A 27,017-nucleotide genomic window follows, 5' to 3' on the forward strand; every position below is an offset into this window, starting at 1 on the left:
GATGAGATGTAGATGATGGCTGAAATAGTCACAGAGTTATCAGGTGTGGTAGAGACTGGCATGGACACTGATAATGGTGATGTTACCCCCTCTAACAGGGGAGTGTTGTTCTCTGGCATGGACACTGATAATGCTGATGTTACCCCCTCTAACAGGGGAGTGTTGTTCTCCGTGGTTCTCTTCTGTGTAGTGGAGGATATAGAAGCCATCAGATTGGCTGGTGTCAAACTCCAGGGCTTGGGTAATGGTGTCACTTTAGAATATGTGACTGATGTGTGTCCAACAAAGGTATCCTCTCTCCCATTTGATATCAGTGTAGCTGCACCAGGGGAGAATGCTCTATCAGGTGAGTGAGAGGAGACAGATGGTAGAGAAAGATACCCTCTACGTCCATTGAATCCCAGGCTTTTAGTGGAAAGTCCTCCTGTATCAGAGGTTATGGTGTTAAAATATGTAGACCATGTTGTTGAGGACACGCCCATTTTCCTGTCTGTATCAGAATGAGAAAGAGAACTATGCTCACTTATTAATGGTGTCTGTGACGGAGTAGGGTATTCCCTCATGACGGTAGGACTTTCTGACATTGTAGAGAGAACATCTTTTCCCCTTGTTGTGCTTTTCGTTCTGTGGGAGACAAGTTTAAGAGGAGTCGGAACAGCCTCTGCAGTGTTAACATATGCAGGGATATCAGTGGGGCGTGGATAAGGAGAACCTTCAGAGTCAGTCCCTCTGGAAATCAAGGAGTCCTCTGTAACATAAGAGGAGGGTGTTGGAGAACTCATTAATGGGGGTGTTCCCTTATAAACATGAACACTTAGGTCTGTGATGTAAGTGGAGGAATCCTCAACTATAGCAGAAAGGGGCCAAACTGAGCCAGTCTCTGTGTTCTCAGCAGGCGTGTGTGTAATATCAGCAGAAGCATCAAGTGGTGTCAGATGTTCAGGTGAACTGGAGTGGACCTGGGCTGTGGAGTGGACCTGGGCTGTGGAGTGGACCTGGGATGTGGAGTGGACCTGGGCTGTGGAGTGGACCTGGGCTGTGGAGTGGACCTGGGATGTGGAGTGGACCTGGGCTGTGGAGTGGACCTGGGCTGTGGAGTGGACCTGGGCTGTGGAGTGGACCTGGGCTGTGAGGTGGACCTGGGATGTGGAGTGGACCTGGGATGTGGAGTGGACCTGGGCTGTGGAGTGGACCTGGGCTGTTGAGTGGACCTGGGCTGTGGAGTGGACCTGGGATGTAGAGTGGACCTGGGCTGTGGAGTGGACCTGGGCTGTGGAGTGTGTTTGAAAAGTGTGATCTGTCTCGCCTGTCGCAGTAGGATCGGGTGAGCCGACAAACAGTGAGGTCCATGTTGAGGACATGTCTCTCTCTGCTGTATCAGGGGACGTTTCAGATAACATTTCAGTTGACATTTCAGAGGAATTTACAGGGGACATTTCAGCTGACTTATCTAGGGACATTTCAGGGGTCATATCAGGGGAACCTACCTCAGACCCTGTGCTAACAGAAATATACAATGGCCTTGTTTGAAACTGGGTCGCTGACGGTGAGGTAGCGCGAGGCGTCGCTAACAGCACTACAGGTCTGTGTGTAGATGTGGTTCCTCTAGAGCCAGACTGGGTCGGTGCATCATCAGTTCTGTGGAGACTAGAGACAGTTGGGTTAAAGTAAGGGTGCTTGGTGGTCAGGATGATGGAGAGGGTGAATTGGGGAACCTGGGGTACTGTTGAGGGACTAGCATGCAGGGTGGGAGAGGTTAACGCCCGTGTCAGGTGCTGAGCTAAAGTTGATGGATCAGTGACAGCAAGTGACATCAGGCCCGTGTCAGAATTCAAAGAAAGAGTCAGCGAGGTTAGAGGGGTCAATCCTGCTTCTCCAAGGGTTACGCTACTAGCAGACATGGGCGAGTCACTCAGTGTTCCAGATACAGAGCTGAGAATGGAGTCACTCAGTGTTCCAGATACAGAGCTGAGAGTGGAGTCACTCAGTGTTCCAGATACAGAGCTGAGAGTGGAGTCACTCAGTGTTCCAGATACAGAGCTGAGAGTGGAGTCACTCAGTGTTCCAGATACAGAACTGAGAGTGGAGTCACTCAGTGTTCCAGATACAGAGCTGAGAATGGAGTCACTCAGTGTTCCAGATACAGAGCTGAGAATGGAGTCACTCAGTGTTCCAGATACAGAGCTGAGAATGGAGTCACTCAGTGTTCCAGATACAGAGCTGAGAGTGGAGTCACTCAGTGTTCCAGATACAGAGCTGAGAGTGGAGTCACTCAGTGTTCCAGATTCAGAACTGAGAGTGGAGTCACTCAGTGTTCCAGATACAGAACTGAGAGTGGAGTCACTCAGTGTTCCAGATACAGAGCTGAGAATGGAATCACTCAGTGTTCCAGATACAGAGCTGAGAATGGAGTCACTCAGTGTTCCAGATACAGAGCTGAGAATGGAGTCACTCAGTGTTCCAGATACAGAGCTGAGAATGGAGTCACTCAGTGTTCCAGATACAGAGCTGAGAGTGGAGTCACTCAGTGTTCCAGATACAGAGCTGAGAGTGGAGTCACTCAGTGTTCCAGATTCAGAACTGAGAGTGGAGTCACTCAGTGTTCCAGATACAGAACTGAGAGTGGAGTCACTCAGTGTTCCAGATACAGAGGTGACAATGGAGTCACTGAGGGGGTGACTTCTTGTCTGAGCAGTTGAATCCAAGCTGACTTCCCCTCCTGCTCTTCCTCCCTCATCATTATTCCTATTGGGGTCAGGAGCGCTTGGGCTGGTGTGCCCTGTGGCTGTTACTAAATCACTGGGATATGTTGAGCTCTGAGGAGATGCTGTGCTCCAGTAAGAGCCTGTTAACTTAGCCACTGTGGTGTCTGAGCGGGGTGAGCCGGTATCTGACAAGGTTGGTAAGGTGTTAGATGAGATAGGGAAATATGTTGCCGATATTCTGGTCGTCACAGCCGGCGACACACTTGAATCTACAGCATGAGAAGGCACTGAGGTAACTGCTACAGGCCAGGTGCTTCTTAAAAAAGCCGTCTGACTACCTGTCCATGTCTTATCTCTTTTTGCCCTGTTTGGTGTTGCACTGATATATTCCCCTGTGATGAGACTAGGAACTAAATATCCTTGTGGGGGAGTAGGTGACAGCAATGCTGAGCGGACAGTTTGTAATACGCGCTGTTGGCTTTGATTAGCTTGACTGTCCTGGACAGGAGAGGAGAGAAGTAAAGAGCTTGTCTCTCTGTTGTTAGTGAGAACAGTCCTGGTCCGGCGACTGTGTGATGATCGGATGGTTCTGGCTGAAACGTTGAAAGGGACATTTCCAGAGGTAACACTAGTAGAGGTGGAGTGGTTTGGTTCTGTCTTTGCTGGTTTCCATGTTGTGAAAGGGCTGGCGTCTATTTTGTTTGACGATGTTGTCCTTTGTGTCCCATACAAGTCATGGGATTGAAGCGATGCTGGAGCTGCAGAGTCCTGAGTCCTGACTTGTGATTTGGTGCCACTGGTCTCTGTGGTCACTCCTCCAGTCAGTGATTGGTGAGTGGAGTCAGAGAGGGGAAGTGGTAAGCTCTTTGTGACTGTAAATATATCTACATCTAAACTAATGCTGGATTGGATTGGGGGATTCAATGATGTTTTATTCAGAGGAAACACAGATGACACTGATGAAGCAGTTTGTGTCACACTGACAGGGTTAGACGGGCTTGAGATGTCATAGGATAAAGCAAAGGCTGCTGTTATTAACCATTCAGATGAGGATGCTGGTGATAGTGATGATACTGGTGATGATGGTGATAGTGATGATATTGCTGATGATGATGATGATGGTGGTGATGATGATGATATTGCTGCTGCTGATGGTGGTGATGATGATGATGGTGATGACATTGTTAATGATGACACTGACATTGATGACGCCCTGGTCTGGTGAAGCATGCTGGGAGTCAAACCTGAGCTGTCAGACAGGTCTCTGCTCGGCTCCACAGAAGAAGAAGAAGAGAAGGGAGCAACCGAAGGCCACAGGCTGGTTTGGTTGTTTTCCTTGGTGATGGTTGGCGAGGCCTTGGATCGGACCAGGCTCAGTGGGTGTTTGTCCGCCAGCAGGGTCAGTATGGAGGAGAAGGCAGGCTGCTCTCTCAGGCCCACCCCCTCTGACACAGCCCTGCCATCTGGTTGGACGACTGATAAAGGCTCCTCATCCACCAACAGCAAGCCGGCCAATGGGTGAATGGGATGGGCGGAGGCTGTTGTGTCATTGGGTACATCAGAAGAACCAGAGGCGTCGTAGTTCGTCTCATCTGGAATAGAGCGAAAAGGGAAGCAAGGGTCAATGCTGGCTACTTAAACCATGGAGGGGTCAATGCTGGCTACTTAAACCATGGAGGGGTCAATGCTGTCTACTTAAACCATGGAGGGGTCAATGCTGGCTACTTAAACCATGGAGGGGTCAATGCTGGCTACTTAAACCATGGAGGGGTCAATGCTGGCTACTTAAACCATGGAGGGGTCAATGCTGGCTACTTAAACCATGGAGGGGTCAATGCTGGCTACTTAAACCATGGAGGGGTCAATGCTGGCTACTTAGACCATGGAGGGGTCAATGCTGGCTACTTAAACCATGGAGGGGTCAATGCTGGCTACTTAAACCATGGAGGGGTCAATGCTGGCTACTTAAACCATGGAGGGGTCAATGCTGGCTACTTAAACCATGGAGGGGTCAATGCTGGCTACTTAGACCATGGAGGGGTCAATGCTGGCTACTTAAACCATGGAGGGGTCAATGCTGGCTACTTAAACCATGGAGGGGTCAATGCTGGCTACTTAAACCATGTAGGGGTCAATGCTGGCTACTTAAACCATGGAGGGGTCAATGCTGGCTACTTAAACCATGGAGGGGTCAATGCTGGCTACTTAAACCATGGAGGGGTCAATGCTGGCTACTTAAACCATGTAGGGGTCAATGCTGGCTACTTAAACCATGTAGGGGTCAATGCTGGCTACTTAAACCATGGAGGGGTCAATGCTGGCTACTTAAACCATGGAGGGGTCAATGCTGGCTACTTAAACCATGGAGGGGTCAATGCTGGCTACTTAAACCATGTAGGGGTCAATGCTGGCTACTTAAACCATGGAGGGGTCAATGCTGGCTACTTAAACCATGGAGGGGTCAATGCTGGCTACTTAAACCATGGAGGGGTCAATGCTGGCTACTTAAACCATGGAGGGGTCAATGCTGGCTACTTAGACCATGGAGGGGTCAATGCTGGCTACTTAAACCATGGAGGGGTCAATGCTGGCTACTTAAACCATGGAGGGGTCAATGCTGGCTACTTAAACCATGTAGGGGTCAATGCTGGCTACTTAAACCATGGAGGGGTCAATGCTGGCTACTTAAACCATGGAGGGGTCAATGCTGGCTACTTAAACCATGGAGGGGTCAATGCTGGCTACTTAAACCATGTAGGGGTCAATGCTGGCTACTTAAACCATGTAGGGGTCAATGCTGGCTACTTAAACCATGGAGGGGTCAATGCTGGCTACTTAAACCATGGAGGGGTCAATGCTGGCTACTTAAACCATGGAGGGGTCAATGCTGGCTACTTAAACCATGTAGGGGTCAATGCTGGCTACTTAAACCATGGAGGGGTCAATGCTGGCTACTTAAACCATGGAGGGGTCAATGCTGGCTACTTAAACCATGGAGGGATCATTTTAAAGTTGCACAAAGTTTCAGAGTGAGAGTGTGTCATTTTCTTTCCATTTAGAGCAAAACCATTCAAACACTTTTTCCATTTTGCCTGGGATTCAGAAATGAGTTATTTGAAGAGAGAGAATAGCAATCAGAGTCCTTACACTGCAGGAGCCATTGAGAATCTAAAACCCCTTTCATCCCCTGAATAGAAATGTTGATGCTTCCCCTCATCATTTAGAAAGCATTGAAGACTAACAGTGTCAGACACATTTCAGTCTTAAAGCACATTCATTCACGTTGTAATTCACAGTTGAATTACCTAGTGTGTATACTAGATTGAAGCTAACGTGACCAAAGGGCTGAAATTGTATGAAATGTCCTCTGAATCATGTACATTCATTAAAAACATCTTGATGTCTATTATAAAAATAATCTTATTAAACCTGTATTTTTTTTTATTTTATTTTTTTTTTTACCTCAAATCGTTTTAAAGTACTAATGTCACAGAGAGAGACATCTGGTTCAGGTGTCACAAACAAGCTGGCAGTGATAACAGCTCTAAGATGGCCGTCCGGCTGTGAGGCTGGCACTAGTCTCCCCCCCCTCCTCTCCATTCTCAGCACGTCCCCAAACATCTGTCTGGGGGGGTTCTTTTATTCATTTCTATAGATTTACAAGCCTGTCACATCACCTGCTGTATGTTTCACCTGGCAAGGTGGGTGCATCCAGCTAATGCGCACACACACACACACACACACACACACACACACACACACTTTTTAATACTCAAATCTTGAAAATCAATGTTAAGATCATCATGTCTCCCACAGACAAGTATCCTATCTACTAAAACTGCCTTGTACCACACGTTTAAACTGACACAGACCATTTGATTTGTTTTAACACCAGGTAGTTCTACTCAATACTCACCCACACAGATCAGGACTGTTTTACAATACCCACCCACACAGATCAGGACTGTTTTACAATACCCACCCACACAGATCAGGACTGTTTTACAATACCCACCCACACAGATCAGGACTGTTTTACAATACCCACACACACACACCAGGACTGTTTTACAACACACACACACACACACACACAGATCAGGACTGTTTTACAATACACACACACAGATCAGGACTGTTTTACAACACACACACACACACACACACACACACACACACACACACACACACACACAGATCAGGACTGTTTTACAATACACACACACACACACACACACACACACACACACACACATACACACACAGATCAGGACTGTTTTACAACACACACACACACACACACACACACACACACACACACACACACACACACACACACACACACACACACACACACCAGGACTGTTTTACAATATACACACACACACAGATCAGGACTGTTTTATAATACCCACACACACACACCAGGACTGTTTTACAATACCCCCACACACACACACACACACACACACACACACACACACACACACACACACACACACACACACACACACACACACACACACACACAGATCAGGACTGTTTTACAATACACACACACACACACACACACAGATCAGGACTGTTTTACAACACACACACACACACACGCACACACACACACACACACACAGATCAGGACTGTTTTACAATATACACACACACACACACACACACAGATCAGGACTGTTTTATAATACCCACACACACACACCAGGACTGTTTTACAATACCCACACACACACCGATCAGGACTGTTTTACAATACCCACACACACACACCAGGACTGTTTTACAATACACACACACACACACAGAGATCAGGACTGTTTTACAATACCCACACACACAGATCAGGACTGTTTTACAATACACACACACATGGAGATTGGGACTGTTGTACAATACCCCCCCACACACACACAGAGAGCAGGACTATTTTACAATACCTACACACACAGATCAGGACTGTTTTACAATACACACACACATGGAGATTGGGACTGTTGTACAATACCCCCCCCCCCCACACACACAGAGAGCAGGACTATTTTACAATACCTACACACACAGATCAGGACTGTTTTACAATACCCACACACACACATACCAGGACTGTTTTACAATACCCACACACAGAGAGGGATTTTTTACATACCCAGCAGAGGGGCATAACATTTCTCATAAACTCTGCATCGAACAAAAGTAATCTAAAAACTATTTTTTCCCCAGACATTTTCCCACTGTTAAATTACAATTGTAACGGGATATCATAAACATGCATAAGCTCAGTGAAATGCCAATATCGACAGCCACTTGTTTTCAATGCATTCTGAAATGTCACCGATACCCTCAGACAATTCATATCACATGTCCCCATATAAGTGGGTTCCAAGACAGACCATCTTAATAACTGAGAGGGAGGTTGATAAACAGTTTAAAACCTTTATTCATTACACATAATAAACCCCCTTCACACTTCATTCATTTGAGCCTGCACTTAACATGTTTTGATGTTATTTGAGAGAGTAAGTGCTAGTTTAAGTCACTCTATAAATACATGTGAAAAAACAGATAGATATCAGGCTAAAGGCCCAATAAAGGTTTTGCCACTATGAGAGAACCCAGGATCTACTGCCTGTCACCATTCCAACATGAGAGAACCCAGGATCTACTGCCTGTCACCATTCCAACATGAGAGAACCCAGGATCTACTGCCTGTCACCATTCCAACATGAGAGAACCCAGGATCTACTGCCTGTCACCATTCCAACATGAGAGAACCCAGGATCTACTGCCTGTCACCATTCCAACATGTGAGAACCCAGGATCTACTGCCTGACACCATTCCAACATGAGAGAACCCAGGATCTACTGCCTGTCACCATTCCAACATGAGACAACCCAGGATCTACTGCCTGTCACCATTCCAACATGAGACAACCCAGGATCTACTGCCTGTCACCATTCCAACATGAGAGAAATCTTCCTTTCCTGACCCCCCTCTGGTCTGCTGGATGGGGGCTGGTCTGGAGCGGAGGTGTGGGGTCCACCTGCAGTTTGTCACCTGCTCCGAGACAGCTGAGCATATGGGACACAGCCACAGAAGAGAGGAAAGGAGAGGACAGAGAGGGGCGAGTAGAGAGGTATAATGGAATAAAGAGAAAAGCATATGGGACAGAGTTGATGGCAAAATTGGAAAATGTCATTTAAACTGTTGTTCTGTCTTCCTGAGGACAATCACTGTCCCTCTAATTGTCTGAAGCTGCTGTAGTTCAGTTGGTGCCTGTTAGTACAGTGCTATAGACTCTGAGGCCTGGCTACTGAATGACTGTGAATGACAATTACAGCTCTTTGTCCCCACAATGCTGACACACAGAGACAGGCTGCATCCTAACAGTTCTAAAGTTACTGTATCATGGACTATAGTACCGTATCTAGAGTCTAACAGGCTGTAGAGAGGTCTGTATCATGGACTATAGTACCGTATCTGGAGTCTAACAGACTGTAGAGAGGTCTGTATCATGGACTACAGTACCGTATCTAGAGTCTAACAGACTGTAGAGAGGTCTGTATCATGGACCATAGTACCGTATCTAGAGTCTAACAGACTATCTGTAGTCTAACAGACTGTATAGAGGTGGGTGGGAAGTTCAACATCTGGCAAATGGAGGTTAACGAAACAAAACAACCACTTTCTTTGGACGTGTGGCCTAATGAACTTTTCACCATTCCCTACTCCTACATTGGTCCATATTCTTATGACGGAGATATCAATATCAACAATTATGCTACAGTGCAGTACGCCATTGTCCCTCTACATTCAAATATGGTGAAACAATTACTGACAACCCCAAAACGGAAAGGTTAGCCATGTGCAAAGTGAAGAGGTAATGGTGTCCAATAGGAAAAAAGACATCTGTGATTATGATGCATACAATTTCTGACCGTGGGACAGGAGCTTACAGGAACAAGCTGACTGAGCCCTGTCCCTCTCTGGGCATCTCTGCAGACACACAAACAAGATACAGACCTCATTTCCACAGTCTATTTATTCCCCAGCCAGCCAGCCAGCGGTGCCATCTCTGAGCAGCCAGGACTGAGACGTGACACTGCCAGGGTTGAGGCGGCGGGCGCTCAGCCTCTCATATATTCACCACTTCTTCTATTCACCTCTGACTCACCGCCTTTCCCTGTTTTTCAGCTTCCTTTCTTTTCCTTTCACTATATACAGGAAGCAGATTGTCTTCAATAATAGGACAGAGTGACAGTGGTGGAATGAGGAGGTAGCCTGGTCCCAGATCTGACTCTGAGACAACCAGACAGGGGACTGAGGAGGTAGCCTGGTCCCAGATCTGACTCTGAGACAACCAGACAGGGTACTGAGGAGGTATCCTGGTCCCAGATCTGACTCTGAGACAACCAGACAGGGGACTGAGGAGGTAGCCTGGTCCCAGATCTGACTCTGAGACAACCAGACAGGGGACTGAGGAGGTAGCCTGGTCTCAGAGCTATATGCTTTAGCCACAACCATTGTAATATTGTATGTTCACATAACACATCTATACATATGGGAGGGAATGACAATGATGGTCACAATGATATTCTGGCATGACAATGTAAGTATTTTAGATTCTTAGTCTGAGGAGATCTGCGACCAGGCTACCTTCCCAGTCTTTTTGGAAGGGGACTGGAGACAAGTCCTCTCCTCTCTGGGGTGAGAAGGGTGGGATGACAGTTCGGGTGGGATGACAGTTCAATTGATTTCTGTAGCGCTATATGCAAATTAAGTCAATGAGGCACACGTCAGTGGGTGTGCGAGATAACACACACATACACGTAACGCACACACAGGCCTACTGGGATCACCCAGACTCAGTTTCATATCATTACACAAAAAGTTGACAACCATAAATAGACATTATAAACAAGTGCATAACATTCTAACCCACAACTCTGCGTTTGTGTGACAATACATTCACAGTAGGCTATAATACAACACATTGTAAAGATGACTGAATGCCGACTTTTTCACAATTACTGTATGGATTATAGCACCACTTCAAGGATGATGTAATTTTCCCTCCGGCAGAGTGAACGTTCTGTAAAGACTGGTTTAGGAGGAGAAACCCCCAAATGGTCCTTAGACAGTGGTGGTGGAAAGTACATTTGAGACAAGGGATTTGAGACATATGAACTACATGAAAAGAATAGGCAAAAAAGGCATCCAACTGCTTAGCAAACCACATGGAAACAATTGCTGTGTGTGTGGCCAAAACCTCCTAGTAATTTTAATGTATTCATTTGGCTGGAGGAGAGGTTGAATGTTCCTACACAGATTGGTGGGGAGAGTAGAGGGCAGTGCCAGTGACCACTGAGGTGTAGATAACACAGTGGTCTGGGAGGATGTCACAAGCTGAGCACTGTGGTTTTGTCCTCTTGTCCTGCAGACCCGGATGGCAACACCCCAGCAGGTTGAGACAAGCAACAGCTGCAAGCCTGGAACCCAGCCCATTGGTTAAAACAACACTGTTGATATGCACATAGCTCCACCTAGTCAAACTGTTGACAGAGAGATGGGCTATAACATCCTGACCTGTCATTTGTTGATTCACTTTTTGGTCTTCCGGTTGTCATGACGTGGCCCTCTTTGGGTATAACGAGTGCCTTCCCCCTCTCTCCCTCTTACACCCAGGTTCTGTTATCTCAGGTCGTAAATTCCTGGAGGAGACTCTCTCCCTCATGCAGTATAGAAAGAGAAATCTTCACAGTAGAACAAAGGAACTTCTTCTACATCACAGAACTTGAGAACTGAACAATGTCTATGTTTTGGAGAATGTGTAAACGGTCGGTGGAGAATCCAGCTACGACCGGTCCACTTTGTTAAACTTCACTAGGGTAGGGGGCACTATTTTCACTTCTGGATGAAAAGTGTGCCCAAAGTAAACTGCCTGCTACTCAGGCCCAGAAGCTAAGATATGCATATAGATTTGGATAGAAAACACTGTACAGTTTCCAGAACTGTTAAAATGATGTCTGTGAGTATAACAGAACTGATTTGGCAGGTGGAAACCTGAGAAAAATCCATCCAGGAAGTGGGATTTCTTTATTTTTGTAGTTTTCTATTGAATGTCATTACAGTATCCATTGACTTAGGACTCATATTGCACTTCCTATTGCTTCCACTTGATGTCAACAGTCTTTAGAAATTGTTTCAGGCTTGTATTCTGAAAAATGAGGGAGTAAGACCTCTCTGAATGAGTGGACACTACAGTGTCTCAGAGCTTTTTCATACGCGCGACCGAGAGCGCGCCTTTCTTGTTTACCTTATATTGACAACAACGTTGTCCGGTTGAAATATTATTGATTATTATGACTAAAAACAACATGAGGATTGATTATAACCATCATTTGACATGTTTCTACGAACTTTACTATTTGGATTTTTCATCTGCCTGTTGTGACTGCGTTTGAGCCTGTGGATTACTGAACAAAACCCGCGAACAAAACTGAGGTTTTTGGATATAAACATGGACTTTATCAAACAAAACAAACATTTATTGAGTAAATGGGAGTCTTGTGAGTGAAAACAAATGAAGATCATCAAAGGTAAGTGATTAATATTATCACTATTTCTGACTTGTGTAACTCCTCTACTTGACTTGTTACTGTTTGTAATGATTTGTCTGCTGGGTTCTGTTCTCAGATAATCGCATGGTATGCTTTCGCCGTAAAGCCTTTTTGAAATCTGACACCGTGGTTGGATTAACAAGAAGTTAATCTTTAAACCGATGTATAACACTTGTATGTTTTATGAATTTTTATAATTAATATTTCTGTTTTTGAATTTGGCGCTCTGCAATTTCACTATATGTTGGCCAGGTGGGACGCTACCGTCCTACGTACCCTAGTGAAGTTAATGTTTGTGACCTCATTGAGAGACAATACAGCCACATTACCATAACTCTGTTTATACAAGAGTCTCTGTTATGAGATTTGCATCTAATTATTGTATAAAATGAATGAGTAAAGATGAAACTATTTGTGAAGTTATGTAATGTGATTTTAAACTGTTTAATGAAAAATAATCCAATTCCCTTTAAAGTTAACTAAGTCATTGGCCCGTCCCATGAGCACAGACATTGATCTGGCATCATGGGACAGCCTTTTCTGGTGTTCCGGAAAAAAAACCCTACCTAGAGAAATCATCTTGAGACCATGCGTACCTCGATTACCGAGAGGGCTAAAGTTTGAGGAGAGACCTTTCGTTCCTCGGTCATCTGAGGGAGCTAAGGTTGTAACGGTTGTTGAATTCCTAACCAAACCATGTGGAGCATTGGCTACACTGGTGGAAATTCTGAGACTATCGATACCGACAGAATAAGAGCAAATCTTCGATACTAATTACTAGTCTGCAGCTAGAATTTATGTCGACCTGGAATGCGAAGACCGACAACCGCCGAAACATCTATTCTATAAGAACATTTCTGAATGGGACTCTGAAGTATCCATTCTAACCACGAAAGATTCCAGGGACACAAAGAGAAGTTCAGATTAACTTTCCAACAGAAAGACGGACGATTCCAACAGAGATCCCGACGACACACTGAGCGTAAATATATATATTGATTGCAATTATTCCCGAATGAGTGAGCGTTCATGTGCAAAGGATTAGTATTTCTATCAATATAATTATCAACTGTGTAGTGTCTTTTGTCTTTTGCGCCCTTCTCAGTCCCTTTGTCTACCAAGCCACCATACCGGTTAAGTCCACTAGGGCACATCCTCTATCATTTCCTTATCTACTTTGTTTGTTTATGCATTTCTGTGATTATTTAGTTAGTTAGTAAATAAATGATTAAGACAATTGATATATGGATGATTCATACTGAAGGCTGGGTTCGTGCAGATAACCACCAATTTACGACGTTTGGAATGAGACTAACGTGAGGTAAATAATAATTAATTAATTAGAACACTAATTGATCAGATATTAAAATATCTCAAAAGTTGTGGTAGGAAAATTATAACTTTGTAATCTGAAGATTTTCCTTGGTGCCCCAACTTGCTAGTTAATTACATTTACATGATTAGTTTAATCACGTCATAATAATTACAGAAAATTGATTTGATAAAATAACAGTCTTCACTTTAATGATACCAAAGACACGACACGGCCTTCCATTGATTGATTGATTCATTTGATAGAGTGCAATGTCTCTTTCCTCTCCTTTTTTATTTGGATGAAGGGATGCAGAAAACCAATCCCACACAGATAGCAGAGGGAATGAGCAGAGTGCTGGACCGGACACTGATTCAGGAGGAGCTGACAGGACACTGATTGAAGAGCTGACAGGACACTGATTCAGGAGGAGCTGATAGGACACTTTCCAGGATGCTCCACTCTAGTGACAGTCACAGTGGCTGGACTCACTGTCCAGGAGTCTGATCCCAGATCTGACTCTGAGACAACCAGACAGGGGACTGGGGAGGAGGCCTGGTCCCAGAGCTATATGCTTTAGCCACAACCATTGTAATATTGTATGTACACATAACACATCTATACATATGGGAGGGAATTACAATGATAGTCACAATGATATTCTGGCATGACAATGTAAGTATTTTAAATTCTTAGTCTGAGGAGATCTGGGACCAGGCTACCTTCCCAGTCTTTTTGGAAGGGGACTGGAGACAAGTCCTCTCCTCTCTGGGGTGAGAAGGGTGGGATGACAGTTCAATTGATTTCTGTCGCGCTATATGCAAATGAAGTCAATGAGGCACACGTCAGTGGGTGTGTGAGATAACACACACATACACGTAACGCACACACAGGCCTACTGGGATCACCCAGACTCAGTTTCATATCATTACACAAAAAGTTGACAACCATAAATAGACATTATAAACAAGTGCATAACATTCTAACCCACAACTCTGCGTTTGTGTGACAATACATTCACAGTAGGCTATAATACAACACATTGTAAAGATGACTGAATGCTGACTTTTTCACAATTACTGTATGGATTATAGCACCACTTAAAGGATGATGTCTTTTGGGTGCTCATTTTCCCTCCGGCAGAGTGAACGTTCTGTAAAGACTGGTTTAGGAGGAGAAACTCCCAAATGGTCCTTAGACAGTGGTGGTGGATAGTACATTTGAGACAAGGGATTTGAGACATATGAACTACATGAAAAGAATAGGCAAAAAAGGCATCCAACTGCTTAGCAAACCACATGGAAACAATTGCTGTGTGTGTGGCCAAAACCTCCTAATCATTTTAATGGTCCTTAGACAGTGTTGGTGAACATTCTGTAAAGACTGGTTTAGGAGGAGAAACCCCCAAATGGTCCTTAGACAGTGGTGGTGAACGTTCTGTAAAGACTGGTGTAGGAGGAGAAACCCCCAAATGGTCTGATAAGAAACTCCTAAGTGATATCCAGCTGATTTCTCTTTCACCTTGTTAAAGGGCTGATCAAAGATACCGTTAAGATGCTGTCATTAGAAGCTGTCCTGTAATTTCCCTACATTGATTCCAGAGTCTCCTTTACACTCTCACTTTGAGAGGGCTGACTGGGGCTCAACTACACTTTGTTACAATGGCATTGGCCATTTACCAAGTCCAGTGTGCAGCGTGGTATCTAGTTCAGCATGAGGATGGAATGCAGGACTTTATGACCTTGAAGCACGTTACAACCAGTACGTTACAACCATGTTACAACCAGCGCGTTGCAACCATGTTACAACCAGCGCGTTGCAACCATGTTACAACCAGCACGTTACAACCATGTTACAACCATGTTACAACCAGCACGTTACAACCATGTTACAACCAGCACGTTGCAACCATGTTACAACCAGCACGTTACAACCATGTTACAACCAGCGCGTTGCAACCATGTTACAACCAGCACGTTACAACCATGTTACAACCAGTACGTTACAACCATGTTACAACCAGCACGTTACAACCATGTTACAACCATGTTACAACCAGCACGTTACAACCATGTTACAACCAGCATGTTGCAACCATGTTACAACCAGCACGTTACAACCATGTTACAACCAGCACGTTGCAACGAAGTTACAACCATGTTACAACCAGTACGTTACAACCATGTTACAACCAGCACGTTACAACCAGTACGTTACAACCATGTTACAACCAGTACGTTACAACCATGTTACAACCAGCACGTTGCAACCATGTTACAACCAGCACGTTACAACCAGCACGTTACAACCAGCACGTTACAACCAGCACGTTACAACCAGCACGTTACAAACAGCACGTTACAACCATGTTACAACCAGCACATTACAACCAGCACGTTACAACCAGCACGTTACAAACAGCACGTTACAACCATGTTACAACCAGCACATTACAACCATGTTACAACCAGCACGTTACAACCAGCACGTTACAAACAGCACGTTACAACCATGTTACAACCAGCACATTACAACCAGCACGTTACAACCAGCACGTTACAAACAGCACGTTACAACCATGTTACAACCAGCACATTACAACCAGTACGTTACAACCAGCACGTTACAACCAGCACGTTACAACCATGTTACAACCAGCACATTACAACCAGCACGTTACAACCAGCACGTTACAACCATGTTACAACCAGCACATTACAACCAGCACGTTACAACCAGCACGTTACAATCAGCACGTTACAAACAGCATTTTACAACCAGCATGTTACAACCAGCATGTTACAACCAGCACGTTACAACCACGTTACAACCAGCACATTACAACCAGCACGTTACAATCAGCACGTTACAACCAGCACGTTACAACCAGCACGTTACAATCAGCACGTTACAACCAGCATGTGACAACAACCATGTTACAATAGAAATGCAGCCCAAACAGACAGAAATAAACCACTTCTCCAAAACACTCCAACCTTTGTTAGAGGACAAACAGTTTCAAGACGTGCTCTCCCCTACAACCCCCACCACATCCTCCAAGCGCACACACACACACACACACACACACACACACACACACACACACACACACACACACACACACACACACACACGAGAGGGGAGGGTTGTGGTGGTGTCTGACTGCCAGGGGAGGATTGTGGTGTGGTGGTGTCTGGCTGCCAGGGGAGGATTGTGGTGTGGTGGTGTCTGGCTGCCAGGGGAGGATTGTGGTGTGGCTGTGTCTGGCTGCCAGGGGAGGATTGTGGTGTGGTCGTGTCTGGCTGCCAGGGGAGGATTGTGGTGTGGTGGTGTCTGGCTGCCAGGGGAGGATTGTGGTGTGGTGGTGTCTGGCTGCCAGGGGAGGATTGTGGTGTGGTGGTGTCTGGCTGCCAGGGGAGGATTGTTGTGTGGTGGTGTCTGGCTGCCAGGGGAGGATTGTGGTGTGGCGGTGTCTGGTTGCCAGGGAGGGTTGTGGTGTGGTGGTGTCTGGCTGCCAGGGAGGGTTGGGTGGTGTCTGGCTGCCAGGGAGGGTTGTGGTGTGGTGGTGTCTGGCTGCCAGGGAGGGTTGTGGTGTGGTGGTGTCTGGCTGCCAGGGAGGGTTGTGGTGTGGTGGTGTCTGGCTGCCTGAGGAGGGTTGGGTGGTGCCTGACTGCCAGGGAGGGTTGTGGTGTGGTGGTGACTGGCTGCCAGGGAGGGTTGTGGTGGTGTCTGGCTGCCAGGGAGGGTTGTGGTGTGGTGGTGTCTGGCTGCAGGGAGGGTTGTGGTGGTGTCTGGCTGCAGGGAGGGTTGTGGTGTGGTGGTGTCTGGCTGCAGGAAGGGTTGTGGTAGTGTCTGGCTGCCAGGGAGGGTTGTGGTGGTGTCTGGCTGCAGGGAGGATTGTGGTGTGGTGTGGTGTGGCGGTGTCTGGCTGCAGGGAGGATTGTGGTGGTGTCTGGCTGCAGGGAGGATTGTGGTGATGTCTGGCTGCGAGGGGAGGGTTATGGTGTTGTGGGGTCTGGCTGCAGGGAGGGTTGTGTTGTGGTGGTGTCTGGCTGCAGGGAGTGTTGTGGTGTTGTGGTGTCTGGCTGCCAGGGAGGGTTGTGGTGTGGTGGTGTCTGGCTGCAGGGAGGGTTGTGGTGTGGTTGTGTCTGGCTGCAGGGAGGATTGTGGTGGTGTCTGGCTGCAGGGAGGATTGTGGTGGTGTCTGGCTGCAGGGAGGGGTGTGGTGGTGTCTGGCTGCAGGGAGGATTGTGGTGGTGTCTGGCTGCAGGGAGGGTTGTGGTGTGGTGGTGTCTGGCTGCAGGGAGGATTGTGGTGGTGTCTGGCTGCAGGGAGGGGTGTGGTGGTGTCTGGCTGCAGGGAGGATTGTGGTGGTGTCTGGCTGCAGGGAGGGGTGTGGTGGTGTCTGGCTGCAGGGAGGGGTGTGGTGGTGTCTGGCTGCAGGGAGGATTGTGGTGGTGTCTGGCTGCAGGGAGGATTGTGGTGGTGTCTGGCTGCAGGGAGGATTGTGGTGGTGTCTGGCTGCAGGGAGGATTGTGGTGGTGTCTGGCTGCAGGGAGGATTGTGGTGGTGTCTGGCTGCAGGGAGGATTGTGGTGGTGTCTGGCTGCAGGGAGGATTGTGGTGGTGTCTGGCTGCAGGGAGGATTGTGGTGGTGTCTGGCTGCAGGGAGGATTGTGGTGGTGTCTGGCTGCAGGGAGGATTGTGGTGGTGTCTGGCTGCAGGGAGGGGTGTGGTGGTGTCTGGCTGCAGGGAGGATTGTGGTGGTGTCTGGCTGCAGGGAGGGGTGTGGTGGTGTCTGGCTGCAGGGAGGGGTGTGGTGGTGTCTGGCTGCAGGGAGGATTGTGGTGGTGTCTGGCTGCAGGGAGGGGTGTGGTGGTGTCTGGCTGCAGGGAGGGGTGTGGTGGTGTCTGGCTGCAGGGAGGGTTGTGGTGATGTCTGGCTGCAGGGAGGGTTGGGGTGTGATGTGGTGGTGTCTGGCTGCAGGGAGGGGTGTGGTGGTGTCTGGCTGCAGGGAGGGGTGTGGTGGTGTCTGGCTGCAGGGAGGGTTGTGGTGTGATGTGGTGGTGTCTGGCTGCAGGGAGGGGTGTGGTGGTGTCTGGCTGCAGGGAGGGTTGGGGTGTGATGTGGTGGTGTCTGGCTGCAGGGAGGGGTGTGGTGGTGTCTGGCTGCAGGGAGGATTGGGGTGTGATGTGGTGGTGTCTGGCTGCAGGGAGGGGTGTGGTGGTGTCTGGCTGCAGGGAGGGGTGTGGTGGTGTCTGGCTGCAGGGAGGGTTGTGGGGTGATGTGGTGGTGTCTGGCTGCAGGGAGGGTTGTGGTGGTGTCTGGCTGCAGGGAGGGTTGTGGTGTGATGTGGTGGTGTCTGGCTGCAGGGAGGGGTGTGGTGGTGTCTGGCTGCAGGGAGGGGTGTGGTGGTGTCTGGCTGCAGGCATGGTTGTGGTGTGATGTGGTGGTGTCTGGCTGCAGGGAGGGGTGTGGTGGTGTCTGGCTGCAGGGAGGGTTGTGGTGGTGTCTGGCTGCAGGGAGGGGTGTGGTGGTGTCTGGCTGCAGGGAGGGGTGTGGTGGTGTCTGGCTGCAGGGAGGGTTGTGGTGGTGTCTGGCTGCAGGGAGGGGTGTGGTGGTGTCTGGCTGCAGGGAGGGTTGTGGTGTGATGTGGTGGTGTCTGGCTGCAGGGAGGGGTGTGGTGGTGTCTGGCTGCAGGGAGGGGTGTGGTGGTGTCTGGCTGCAGGGAGGGTTGTGGTGGTGTCTGGCTGCAGGGAGGGGTGTGGTGGTGTCTGGCTGCAGGGAGGGGTGTGGTGGTGTCTGGCTGCAGGGAGGGTTGTGGTGATGTCTGGCTGCAGGGAGGGTTGGGGTGTGATGTGGTGGTGTCTGGCTGCAGGGAGGGGTGTGGTGGTGTCTGGCTGCAGGGAGGGGTGTGGTGGTGTCTGGCTGCAGGGAGGGTTGTGGTGTGATGTGGTGGTGTCTGGCTGCAGGGAGGGGTGTGGTGGTGTCTGGCTGCAGGGAGGGTTGGGGTGTGATGTGGTGGTGTCTGGCTGCAGGGAGGGGTGTGGTGGTGTCTGGCTGCAGGGAGGATTGGGGTGTGATGTGGTGGTGTCTGGCTGCAGGGAGGGGTGTGGTGGTGTCTGGCTGCAGGGAGGGGTGTGGTGGTGTCTGGCTGCAGGGAGGGTTGTGGTGTGATGTGGTGGTGTCTGGCTGCAGGGAGGGTTGTGGTGGTGTCTGGCTGCAGGGGAGGGTTGTGGTGTGATGTGGTGGTGTCTGGCTGCAGGGAGGGGTGTGGTGGTGTCTGGCTGCAGGGAGGGGTGTGGTGGTGTCTGGCTGCAGGGATGGTTGTGGTGTGATGTGGTGGTGTCTGGCTGCAGGGAGGGGTGTGGTGGTGTCTGGCTGCAGGGAGGGTTGTGGTGGTGTCTGGCTGCAGGGAGGGGTGTGGTGGTGTCTGGCTGCAGGGAGGGGTGTGGTGGTGTCTGGCTGCAGGGAGGGTTGTGGTGGTGTCTGGCTGCAGGGAGGGGTGTGGTGGTGTCTGGCTGCAGGGAGGGTTGTGGTGTGATGTGGTGGTGTCTGGCTGCAGGGAGGGGTGTGGTGGTGTCTGGCTGCAGGGAGGGGTGTGGTGGTGTCTGGCTGCAGGGAGGGTTGTGGTGGTGTCTGGCTGCAGGGAGGGGTGTGGTGGTGTCTGGCTGCAGGGAGGGTTGTGGTGGTGTCTGGCTGCAGGGAGGGTTGTGGTGTGATGTGGTGGTGTCTGGCTGCAGGGAGGGGTGTGGTGGTGTCTGGCTGCAGGGGAGGGTTGTGGTGGTGTCTGGCTGCCAGGGGAGGGTTGTGGTGGTGTCTGGCTGCCAGGGGAGGGTTGTGGTGGTGTCTGGCTGCCAGGTGAGGGTTGTGATGGTGTCTGGCTGCCAGGTGAGGGTTGTGGTGGTGTCTGGCTGCCAGGTGAAGGTTGTGGTGGTGTCTGGCTGCCAGGGAAGGGTTGTGTTGTGGTGGTGTCTGGCTGCCAGGGAAGGGTTGTGGTGTGGTGGTGTCTGGCTGCCAGGGAGGGTGGTGGTGTGGTGGTGTCTGGCTGCCAGGGAGGGTTGTGGTGTGGTGGTGTCTGACTGCCAGGGGAAGGTTGTGGTGTGGTGGTGTCTGACTGCCAAGGGAAGGTTGTGGTGTGGTCGTGTCAGGCTGCCAGGATCAGGCTTAGTGGGTACTGCAAACAATCACAACCCCTTTACATATATATGAGTTACACTCTATTATAACAACCCAACCAGGAAGACCATTGAAGACTGCTCCGCCTAAGGATCTGAATATAAATTCACTCTCCAGACAGACACAGAGACAGAGACCGAGGGGAGGGGGATACATACTGAACCTAGAGAAAATGAAACTGTGCAGAAACACTGCAACATTGATGGCACCTTCACCAGAGGTGGACACAGTTACTTTTGCCAAGACTGGGACAGTGATGAATGCACTAATTGTAAGTCTCTCTGGATAAGAGTGTCTGCTAAATGACTAGAATGTAAATTAGACTGGAGATGAAGAGAGAGAGAAAAGGGGGGGAAAGATGACCCTTCTTCTGGTCTGCTCAGGAATAGCTTAGTGTCTGATTTTAAAGAGCAAACCATAGATGTATTCCACACACAGCAAACTTACAATGGAGGAACATAAAGCAGAATCTGGAACAGTCACTGCTTCCAAAGACATCATTCTACATACATCTCATCAACCAGCTACCACAATAGGGGTGTGATATCATCACACAAAAGCCATATTAGTCATCCAAATTTAACACACCAATCTGAAAGTTCAACGTATTCATCTTGCCGTTATCATACATCAAATGAAAATAAGTTCACTGCAAGTTAGCTCCTCTTCAGTGAACCCAGATCGCGTCAGCTGGAAGCTGTGAGAGAATTAACTACCTGCAGGATCACGTCAGCTGGAAGCTGTGAGAGAATTAACTACCTGCAGGATCACGTCAGCTAGGCTGGAAGCTGTGAGAGAATTAACTACCTGCAGGATCACGTCAGCTAGGCTGGAAGCTGTGAGAGAATTAACTACCTGCAGGATCACGTCAGCTGGAAGCTGTGAGAGAATTAACTACCTGCAGGATCGCGTCAGCTGGAAGCTGTGAGAGAATTAACTACCTGCAGGATCGCGTCAGCTGGAAGCTGTGAGAGAATTAACTACCTGCAGGATCGCGTCAGCTGGAAGCTGTGAGAGAATTAACTACCTGCAGGATCACGTCAGCTAGGCTGGAAGCTGTGAGAGAATTAACTACCTGCAGGATCACGTCAGCTAGGCTGGAAGCTGTGAGAGAATTAACTACCTGCAGGATCGCGTCAGCTGGAAGCTGTGAGAGAATTAACTACCTGCAGGATCACGTCAGCTAGGCTGGAAGCTGTGAGAGAATGAACTACCTGCAGGATCACGTCAGCTGGAAGCTGTGAGAGAATTAACTACCTGCAGGATCACGTCAGCTAGGCTGGAAGCTGTGAGAGAATTAACTACCTGCAGGATCACGTCAGCTGGAAGCTGTGAGAGAATTAACTACCTGCAGGATCACGTCAGCTAGGCTGGAAGCTGTGAGAGAATGAACTACCTGCAGGATCACGTCAGCTAGGCTGGAAGCTGTGAGATAATTATCTACCTGCAGGATCACATCAGCTAGGCTGGAAGCTGTGAGAGAATTAACTACCTGCAGGATCGCGTCAGTTAGGCTGGAAGCTGTGAGAGAATTAACTACCTGCAGGATCGCGTCAGTTAGGCTGGAAGCTGTGAGAGAATTAACTACCTGCAGGATCACGTCAGCTAGGCTGGAAGCTGTGAGAGAATTAACTACCTGCAGGATCGCGTCAGTTAGGCTGGAAGCTGTGAGAGAATTAACTACCTGCAGGATCACGTCAGCTAGGCTGGAAGCTGTGAGAGAATTATCTACCTGCAGGATCGTGTCAGCTAGGCTGGAAGCTGTGAGAGAATTAACTACCTGCAGGATCACGTCAGCTAGGCTGGAAGCTGTGAGAGAATTAACTACCTGCAGGATCGCGTCAGCTAGGCTGGAAGCTGTGAGAGAATTAACCACCTGCAGGATCTCGTCAGCTAGGCTGGAAGCTGTGAGAGAATTAACTACCTGCAGGATCACGTCAGCTGGAAGCTGTGAGAGAATTAACTACCTGCAGGATCGCGTCAGCTAGGCTGGAAGCTGTGAGAGAATTAACTACCTGCAGGATCACGTCAGCTAGGCTGGAAGCTGTGAGAGAATTAACTACCTGCAGGATCACGTCAGCTAGGCTGGAAGCTGTGAGAGAATTAACCACCTGCAGGTTTACCATTGAAATCCTCATCTTTCTTCTCGAATCCGAAGATAGATATCGTTTTTGAGACATGACATATTATTTTCATATTTTAATATACGCTTTTCATATTAATGCGAAATTCCAGTTATTTTTCCAAAAAACAAGCATATCTCTGTAAAATGTAAACGAAGCACTGAGCATACCGCAAGCACAAAAGTTGCTGTGAGAAAGCTGCACCGCTCTGTCAACAGAGCTCGGTGCTTATTATCGGATGTTACAAAAATCCAAAATTTTTTGGATGTACTGTTAATAAAATGTTAGAGAAAGACTGATAAACATGTATTTTATAACATCAGTGGATGTGACAAGTCACGCTTTTCAATCTACTCATGTGACCTGACACACACACACTCTTTACAGTAAGATGCTAAATGGCAGGTGAAATAGTGTAATCTATAGGGGAAGCTCTTTACAGTAAGATGCTAAATGACAGGTGAAATAGTGGGATCTATAGGTGAAGCTCTTTACAGTAAGATGCTAAATGACAGGTGAAATAGTGGAATCTATAGGGGAAGCTCTTTACAGTAAGATGCTAAATGACAGGTGAAATAGTGGAATCTATAGGTGAAGCTCTTTACAGTAAGATGCTAAATGACAGGTGAAATAGTGGGATCTATAGGTGAAGCTCTTTACAGTAAGATGCTAAATGACAGGTGAAATAGTGGAATCTATAGGTGAAGCTCTTTACAGTAAGATGCTAAATGACAGGTGAAATAGTGGAATCTATAGGTGAAACTCTTTACAGTAAGATGCTAAATGACAGGTGAAATAGTGGAATCTATAGGGGAAGCTCTTTACAGTAAGATGCTAAATGACAGGTGAAATAGTGGAATCTATAGGGGAAGCTCTTTACAGTAAGATGGTAAATGACAGGTGAAATAGTGGGATCTATAGGTGAAGCTCTTTACAGTAAGATGCTAAATGACAGGTGAAATAGAGGAATCTATAGGTGAAGCTCTTTACAGTAAGATGCTAAATGACAGGTGAAAGTGGGATCTATAGGTGAAGCTCTTTACAGTAAGATGCTAAATGACAGGTGAAATAGTGGAATCTATAGGTGAAGCTCTTTACAGTAAGATGCTAAATGACAGGTGAAATAGTGGAATCTATAGGTGAAGCTCTTTACAGTAAGATGCTAAATGACAGGTGGAATAGTGGAATCTTTAGGTGAAGCTCTTTACAGTAAGATGCTAAATGACAGGTGAAATAGTGGAATCTATAGGGGAAGCTCTTTACAGTAAGATGCTAAATTATAGGTGAAATAGTGGAATCTATAGGGGAAGCTCTTTACAGTAAGATGGTAAATGACAGGTGAAATAGTGGAATCTATAGGTGAAGCTCTTTACAGTAAGATGCTAAATGACAGGTGAAATAGTGGGATCTATAGGTGAAGCTCTTTACAGTAAGATGCTAAATGACAGGTGAAATAGAGGAATCTATAGGTGAAGCTATTTACAGTAAGATGCTAAATGACAAGTGAAATAGTGGAATCTATAGGTGAAGCTCTTTACAGTAAGATGCTAAATGACAGGTGAAATAGAGGAATCTATAGGTGAAGCTATTTACAGTAAGATGCTAAATGACAAGTGAAATAGTGGAATCTATAGGGGTTAGCTCTTTACAGTAAGATGCTAAATGACAGGTGAAATAGTGGGATCTATAGGTGAAGCTCTTTACAGTAAGATGCTAAATGACAGGTGAAATAGAGGAATCTATAGGTGAAGCTCTTTACAGTAAGATGGTAAATGACAGGTGAAATAGTGGGATCTATAGGTGAAGCTCTTTACAGTAAGATGCTAAATGACAGGTGAAATAGTGGAATCTATAGGTGAAGCTCTTTACAGTAAGATGCTAAATGACAGGTGAAATAGTGGGATCTATAACAGGAACCCCTCTGAAGACCCGACACACAGTTCAGAGCATGAGATACTCAAGTCAGACAGTACAGAGAGATAAGGGTTTTTGATGTAGGAAGACAAACAGATACAGGATGTAGAAGGACTTCATAGCCCGGGTAAAAGGTAGAGAGAACAGAGAAGGTAGAAGGACTCTGTCTGTCTGTCTGTCTGTGTGAGTGAGTGAAGGAGAGGGAGAGAATGTCACTTTGGTATGAAGAGATTTGGGAGACAGACGCAGGAATGCGTAATATGGGTTTTTATTTCACCCAAATTACGACGTGCCATGTAAGGGCACGGGGACGAAGACCAAACAAACACGTAACAAAACACAGGGTTGAAACCCAAACAAAAGAGCGAGGAGTACCTCAAATAAATAACATTAGCGCACAATGACACCACATGAGACGAGACCCGTAATCATTGGCGCAATCCACAATGGCACGAAAGCTAAAACACACAGCGCAGGTCCTCACACCACCAACGGACATAGTAACAATAATCGACAGCCCAATGGACACCAAAGGGCACTCGTATACAAGTACTAATCAGTGGGAACAGGGGACAGGTGTAACGAAAGTTCCGGAGGGATCCGTGACAGAGAAAGCCAGAGAAAGGGAGAGAAAGCGTTAGAGTGAGAGAGATTTATGTTACATGTTTATTTATTTTTCCTTTTGTACTTTAACTATTTGTACATCACTACAACACTGTATATATACATAATATGACATTTGAAATGTCATTATTCTTTTGGAACTTGTGTGAGTGTAATGTTTACTGTTAATTTGTATTGTTTATTTCACTTTTGTTTATTATCTACTTCACTTGCTTTGGCAATGTTAACATATGTTTCCCATGCCAATAAAGCCCTTATTTTAAAAATTGAAATTTAATTGAGAGCGGGGGAGAGAGAGAGATCACAGGGGACTACTGGGACAGGGTAGCAGGGTGAACAGGGGACTCTCCTTGGACAGGGTGAACAGGGGACTCTCCTGGGACAGGGTGGCAGGGTGAACAGGGGACTCTCCTGGGACAGGGTGGCAGGGTGAACAGGGGACTCTCCTGGGACAGGGTGAACAGAGGACTCTCCTGGGACAGGGTGAACAGGGGACTCTCCTGGGACAGGGTGAACAGGGGACTCTCCTGGGACAGGGTAGCAGGGTGAACAGGGGATTCTCCTAGGATAGGGTGGCAGGGTGAACAGGGGACTCTCCTGGGACAGGGTGGCAGGGTGAACAGGGGACTACTGGGACAGTGTAGCAGGGTGAACAGGGGACTCTCCTGGGACAGGGTAGCAGGGTGAACAGGGGACTCTCCTGGGACAGGGTGAACAGGGGACTCTCCTGGGATAGGGTGGCAGGGTGAACAGGGGACTCTCCTGGGACAGGGTGGCAGGGTGAACAGGGGACTACTGGGACAGTGTAGCAGGGTGAACAGGGGACTCTCCTGGGACAGGGTGAACAGGGGACTCTCCTGGGACAGGGTAGCAGGGTGAACAGGGGACTCTCCTGGGACAATGTAGCAGGGAACTCACCTGGGACAGAGTAGCAGGGAGAGTTTAGAGGTGGGATAGAGGTGTGTGGGGGTATTAGATGTGGGAAGGTGGGTGTTTATGCACCCAGCAGGCCTGGTGAGAGATATGAAGGTCACAACATCCTGTTGCTTCACACAAACCACAGCAAGGGAAAACACTGCCCTCATTCGAGAGAGAGAGAGAGAGAGAGAGAGAGAGAGAGAGAGAGAGAGAGTGTGTTTCTGAACCTCTAGAGCGGTGTGTGGTTCCGTAGCTCAGCCTTTCCCTGCTCTTTACACAACACATTCATTAGAGAATCCTCCTCCAATCATTTAATATTTTCATCCCCTTCTCTGTCTCACTAACCATGTTACACTGTTCCTGATGTATACCGAGGACAAACCACCCGCCAGCCCGCCTGAAGGCAAATTGATCATTGAAAAGATCCACAATAAATCACTCATAATCACTCATTGAGCACTGGCAGTGTTCATAGACAGAGCACAGAACCCCTTCGAAGCAGAGTTCCAGTGTCAAATAGCACCCTATTCCCTATATAGTGAAAGTGCACTCATTTTCTCTGGTCTAAGTAATGTACTATATGGAGAAAAGGATGCCAACCCCACACCGTGCA

At 47.7% G+C, this 27,017-nt stretch overlaps 1 protein-coding gene across 2 annotated transcripts in view; it reads right to left on the reverse strand.

The window, feature by feature from the left end:
• Nucleotides 1–27,017, reverse strand: part of LOC110513177 (UPF0606 protein KIAA1549L) — a 211,158-nt gene that overhangs the window by 140,476 nt on the left and 43,665 nt on the right. Inside the window, exon 2 of one of the 2 annotated variants that reach the window (XM_090239196.1) lies at nucleotides 3,950–4,297. In XM_090239196.1, the coding sequence (XP_090095322.1) occupies nucleotides 3,950–4,297 (348 nt within the window). Of the gene's footprint in view, nucleotides 2,011–3,949; nucleotides 4,298–27,017 lie in introns of those variants that run through there. The other variant, XM_090239195.1, reaches the window with a different exon arrangement.

Source organism: Oncorhynchus mykiss, chromosome 6, assembly GCF_057628025.1.
Source record: "Oncorhynchus mykiss isolate SJ-2025 chromosome 6, ASM5762802v1, whole genome shotgun sequence".
NCBI lineage: Eukaryota > Metazoa > Chordata > Actinopteri > Salmoniformes > Salmonidae > Oncorhynchus > Oncorhynchus mykiss.